This window comes from Monopterus albus, unplaced genomic scaffold (assembly GCF_001952655.1).
Source record: "Monopterus albus unplaced genomic scaffold, M_albus_1.0 scaffold442.1, whole genome shotgun sequence".
In the NCBI taxonomy this organism is placed as follows: domain Eukaryota; kingdom Metazoa; phylum Chordata; class Actinopteri; order Synbranchiformes; family Synbranchidae; genus Monopterus; species Monopterus albus.
Genome location: NW_018128322.1, coordinates 36,177 through 41,291, shown reverse-complemented (window position 1 = coordinate 41,291; position 5,115 = coordinate 36,177). Strand labels below are relative to the sequence as shown.

The window sequence follows — 5,115 nt, the reverse complement described above, 5'->3', positions numbered from 1 at the left end:
TGAAATATTTAGCTTTATTTTGAAAATCTTGCCCCATTCAAATGAATGGTAAAATTCTTCTTCAGCATAATTTCAGCAATCAAAATGTTCAGCTCTTCAAGGACATTCATGCTTCAATTCAGAAGTTTTCTAAACTTCCTACTCGTGAAATATTTAGCTTTATTTTGAAAATCTTGCCCCATTCAAATGAATGGTAAAATTCTTCTTCAGCATAATTTCAGCAATCAAAATGTTCAGCTCTTCAAGGACATTCATGCTTCAATTCAGAAGTTTTCTAAACTTCCTACTCGTGAAATATTTAGCTTTATTTTGAAAATCTTGCCCCATTCAAATGAATGGGAAAATTTATTTCAGCATAATTTCAGCTTTCAAAATGTACAGCTCTTCAAGGATATTCATGCTTCTATTAAGAGGTTTTCTAAACTTCATACTTTTGAAATATTTAGCTTTATTTTGACAATCTTGCCCCATTCAAATGAATGGGAAAATTCAACTTCAGCATACTTTTAGCTTTTTCAGCTATCAGAATGTTCAACTCTTCAAGAACATTAATGCTTTTCTTCGAACATTTTCTAAACTTCATACTTTTAAAATATTTAGCTTTATTTTGAAAATCTTGCCCCATTCAAATGAATGGGAAAATTCAACTTCAGCATAATTTCAGCTATCAAAATGTTCAGCTCTTCAAGGACATTCATGCTTCTGTTCAGAGTTTTTGTAAACTTCATACTTTTGAAATATTTAGCTTTATTTTGAAAATCTTGCCCCATTCAAATGAATGGGAAAATTTTAGTTCTACATACATTGAGCTATTTCAGGTATCAAAATGTTCAGCTCTTCAAGGATATTCATGCTTCTCTTCACAATCTTTCTAAACTTCATACTTTTGTAATATTTAGTTTTTTAACTTTTGCCCAATTCAAATGAATGTGGAAATTCTACACAGCATATTTTCAGGTATTAAAATGTTAAGCTCCTCAAGGACATTCATGCTTCTATTAAGAATTCTTCTAAACTTTATACTTTTGAAATATTTAGCTTTATTTTGAAAATCTTGTCCCATTCAAATGAATAGGAAAATTCTACTTTAGCATACTTTCAGCTAGCAAAATGTTCTGTTTTTCCAAGGACATTCATGCTTCTATTCAGACATTTTTTTAAACTTCATATTTTTATAATATTTAGCTTTATTTTGAAAATATGGCCCCATTCAAATCAATGGGAAAATTCTATTTCAGCATACTTTTAGCTATTTCTGGTAGCAAAATGTTCAGCTCTTCAAGGTGAAGTCTTCCGGTTCTTGTACCATGCTAACTCTGAGAGACGAGGCAGTCCAAGTAGCTTCAATACAGTGCTGATTTATTCAATGAACACAGGTAAAAATTAACATTACACGCTCAGGTATCTTGCACCCCCCAACATGCATGCATGCAAGCAGCTGAAGGATGAAAGACCCTGAACCAAACCAGGCCTATACATTTATCTCTTCAGTTGGGCTAGCCCCATTCTACACAGGAACGTCAACCGTGACGTGTCCCTGGTGCCAGCTTTGCAGCTGACCATAGCAGTAGTCAAAACATGAAGAAAATCAATGTGTGTGTGTGTCTGTTGATTAAGTGGTGTGTATCTAAAAACATTCTGACATGACATCTAGTGACATGTCATGACATTAAACATAAGAAAATATTATGATTACGATTACAGTTATACACATAATAATAATAATAATAATAATAATCAGCCTGTCTTCTAACAGTCAAACTTTCTATCTAGTTATCCTTGACCATATGCACCCTGTAAAAACTCATGAGCATGACTAAGCATTTGACAGCCTACCTAGACATCCTAACGCCACTGAACATTTCTAATACATAAAGTACCTAACCAATGTCTGACTAAAAATACCTAACAAAGGACATCTATGCTTGTCTTAAGGATTTTTTTCTAAACCTTTTACCTTTGAAATATTTAGTTTTATTTTGAAGTTTTGCCCCATTCAAAAGAATGGCAAAATTCTACTTCAGCATACTTTTAGCTGTCTCAGGTAGCAAAATGTTCACCTCTTCAAGGGCATTCATGCTTCTGTTCAGGATTTTTCTAAACTTCATACTTTTGTAATATTTAGCTTTATTTTGAAAATTTTGCTCCATTCAAATGAATGCAGAAATTCTACACAGCACATTTTCAGCTATCAAGATGTTCAGCTCCTCAAGGACATTCATGCTTCTATTAAGAATTTTTCTAAACTTTATACTTTTGAAATATTTAGCTTTATTTTGAAAATTTTACTTCAGCATACTTTCAGCTATCAAAATGTTCAGCTTTTCAAGGACATTCATGGTTCTATTCAGAAGTTTTATAAACTTCATACTTTTAAAATATTTAGCTTTATTTTGAAAATATGGCCCCATTTATATGAATGGAAAAATTCTACTTCAGCATACTTTTAGCTATTTCAGGTAGCAAAATGTTCAGCTCTTCAAGGACATCTATGCTTGTCTTAAGGATTTTTTCTAAACCTTATACCTTTGAAATATTTAGCTTTATTTTGAAAGTTTTGCCTCATTCAAATGAATGGCAAAATTCTACTTCAGCATACTTTCAGCTGTCTCAGGTATCAAAATGTTCAGCTCTTCAAGGACATTCATTCTTCTATTCAAAGGTTTTTTAAACCTTATACCTTCATGTCCTCTTTTAGCACATGAACTTAATTGGGGTGAGAGTAGAGGATGGCGAGGATAGAGTTAGGTGGAAACAGATGATTCGCTGTGGTGACCCATAACGGGAACAGCCAAAAGAAGAAGAAGATTAAAATGTGAAAATAGTCCAATAGGATGCCACAAAGTAGGTAAAACAAGTAGGTGTGAACATGTGTGTGAGAGAGGGGGAGGGGGACAGAGAGAGGGAGAGAGCGAGAGGTGGAGGGGGAGAGGGAGGGGGAGGGAGAGAGAGGAGTTATGTATGGGCATGTCTCAATTGCACTGCATTTTATGAACCACAAGACTGTCATTGAATCAGCACTTTGAGCTCCCATTGACTTGTACTGCAAACAATAAAGCTGAATCAATTAAAAAGTATAAACTGTATAAAAAGACAAATAAAAGCAGGGATGTCCTTGAAGAGTGGAACAGATAAATACCTCAATGGCCTGTATATTTGAAAGTATGCTGGACTTATAAAGTGCACATCTTAATAAGTTCAGCATACTTTCAGCTAGCAAAGCCATTCAGGTATCAAAATGTTCAGCTCTTCATGTCCATTCCTGATTTATTTGCATGTCATCCCGAACATCCTCCACTCCAAACTGAGCCAGCTCACTGTGCCTGTCCCCATCGGTCAGTGGATTACTAGCTTTCTGACAGACAGGAAACAGCAGGTGAGGCTGGGGAAAACCACATCCAACACCCGGACAATAAGTACAGGTGCCCCCCAGGGATGTGTGCTCTCCCCTCTGCTGTTTTCACTCTACACCAATGACTGCATCTCGAAGGACCCCTCTGTCAAGCTCCTAAAGTTTACAGATGACACAACAGTCATTGGTCTCATCCGAGATGATGACGAGTCAGCGTACAGACGGGAGGTTGAGAAGTTGGTCCTGTGGTGTAGCCGAACAACCTGGAGCTGAACACGCTCAAAACAGTGGCAATGACAGTGGCCTTCAGGAAGAGCCCTCCCACCTTACCCCCACTTACCGTATTTGGCAGCATTGTATCACTGCTGATACAGTTCTACAGAGGAATCATTGAGTCTGTTCTCTGCACCTCCATCACTGTCTGGTTTGGCTCAGCAACCACACAGGACAAGTACAGACTTCAGTGGACAGTGAGGACTGCAGAAAAGGTCATTGGTGTGAGCCTGCCCTCCATGGAGGACCTGTACACTGCACAGATCAAATGGAGGGCAGAGAGGATCACTGCAGACCCCTCACACCCTGGATACAATCTGTTTGAACTCCTCCCCTCTAGGCGGCGTTACAGGTCACTGTGCACTAAGACAACCAGGCACAGGGACAGTTTCTTCCCCCAGGCCATCACTCTGAAGAACACTTAACCAACAACAGTATGATTAGACAATAACCCTCAGTGCAATACCTGTATATCCTCTGTTTTTATTTCTAATTATCTCATTTCTGTGAACATTCCTTTGTTGTTTGCATTGTTTACTGTCTGTTTGTACTGCGTTTTCTGCATTGTTTGCACTGTTTGTTGATGTTAATACTGCTTTTTTGTTATATTACACAGCCTTATGCTGGTTTACTGTTTTGCACATTGAGAGCCAATGTACCTGAGTCAAATTCCTCGTGTGTCTGTCACACCTGGCCAATAAAGCTGATTCTGATTCTATGTAGGAAAAGGTGTCAGTAATTCTGTCCATTCCATTTTTGGAGTTGTGTGTGGAATGGATCAGATTTGGCTTTGTTCTCTGCTTTTTGTCTTGTTCCAGTGCAAACTAAAGAAATACATGAGAACACCAAAGAATTTATGATTGCAACGATTTTCTGGGAGAAGTGTTGAGTTAGCTGGCAGAAATGCAGGGGTGCCAATATTTTTGTCTGTTACTGTAGTTTACCACTGTCGCTGCCTTTACAGAATTGGTGTAATTGAATGGATGGAGAATACTTGTACTCTGAAGGAGTTCCTGCACAGCACAATGACTGACGAGGAACATAAAAGTGCAGGGAGGTAAAGTATATACATTTCACTTTAATAACCTGGATATCACTGTGTCCAGCGATGAAGATGAAATGTTATCATCAGTGCTACAAAAAACTTTGTACACCCCTTGACTGAAATGTTAAGAAGTTTGTTGGGGCGACAGGGTATCATATATGCATACTGTGTGTGTGTGTGTGTGTGTGTGTGTATATATATATATATGTATATGTATATATGTATATATATATATATATGTATATATATATACAATTCAGACCATTCAGACCTTTTTAAAAGATGCTTTGTGCCTATACTTGTAGCTCTTGTAAATAGACATAGAGCTTAGATCTGGAACCTAAGTGCTGTAAAAACCATGCTTCAAACCAAATGACCCATTCTTCATCACATATTTTCAATGAAGGGTTGAAGGACTCGGTGATTTTAAAGCAGTGCTATAAAA

At 37.1% G+C, this 5,115-nt stretch overlaps 1 protein-coding gene across 1 annotated transcript in view; it reads left to right on the top strand.

Moving 5' to 3' along the window:
* prkdc (protein kinase, DNA-activated, catalytic subunit) overlaps positions 1–5,115 on the top strand; it is a 139,607-nt gene that overhangs the window by 114,388 nt on the left and 20,104 nt on the right. The window contains exon 80 of the mRNA XM_020587171.1: positions 4,590–4,682. Coding sequence (XP_020442827.1) covers positions 4,590–4,682 — 93 coding nt within the window. The remainder of the gene's footprint in view (positions 1–4,589; positions 4,683–5,115) is intronic.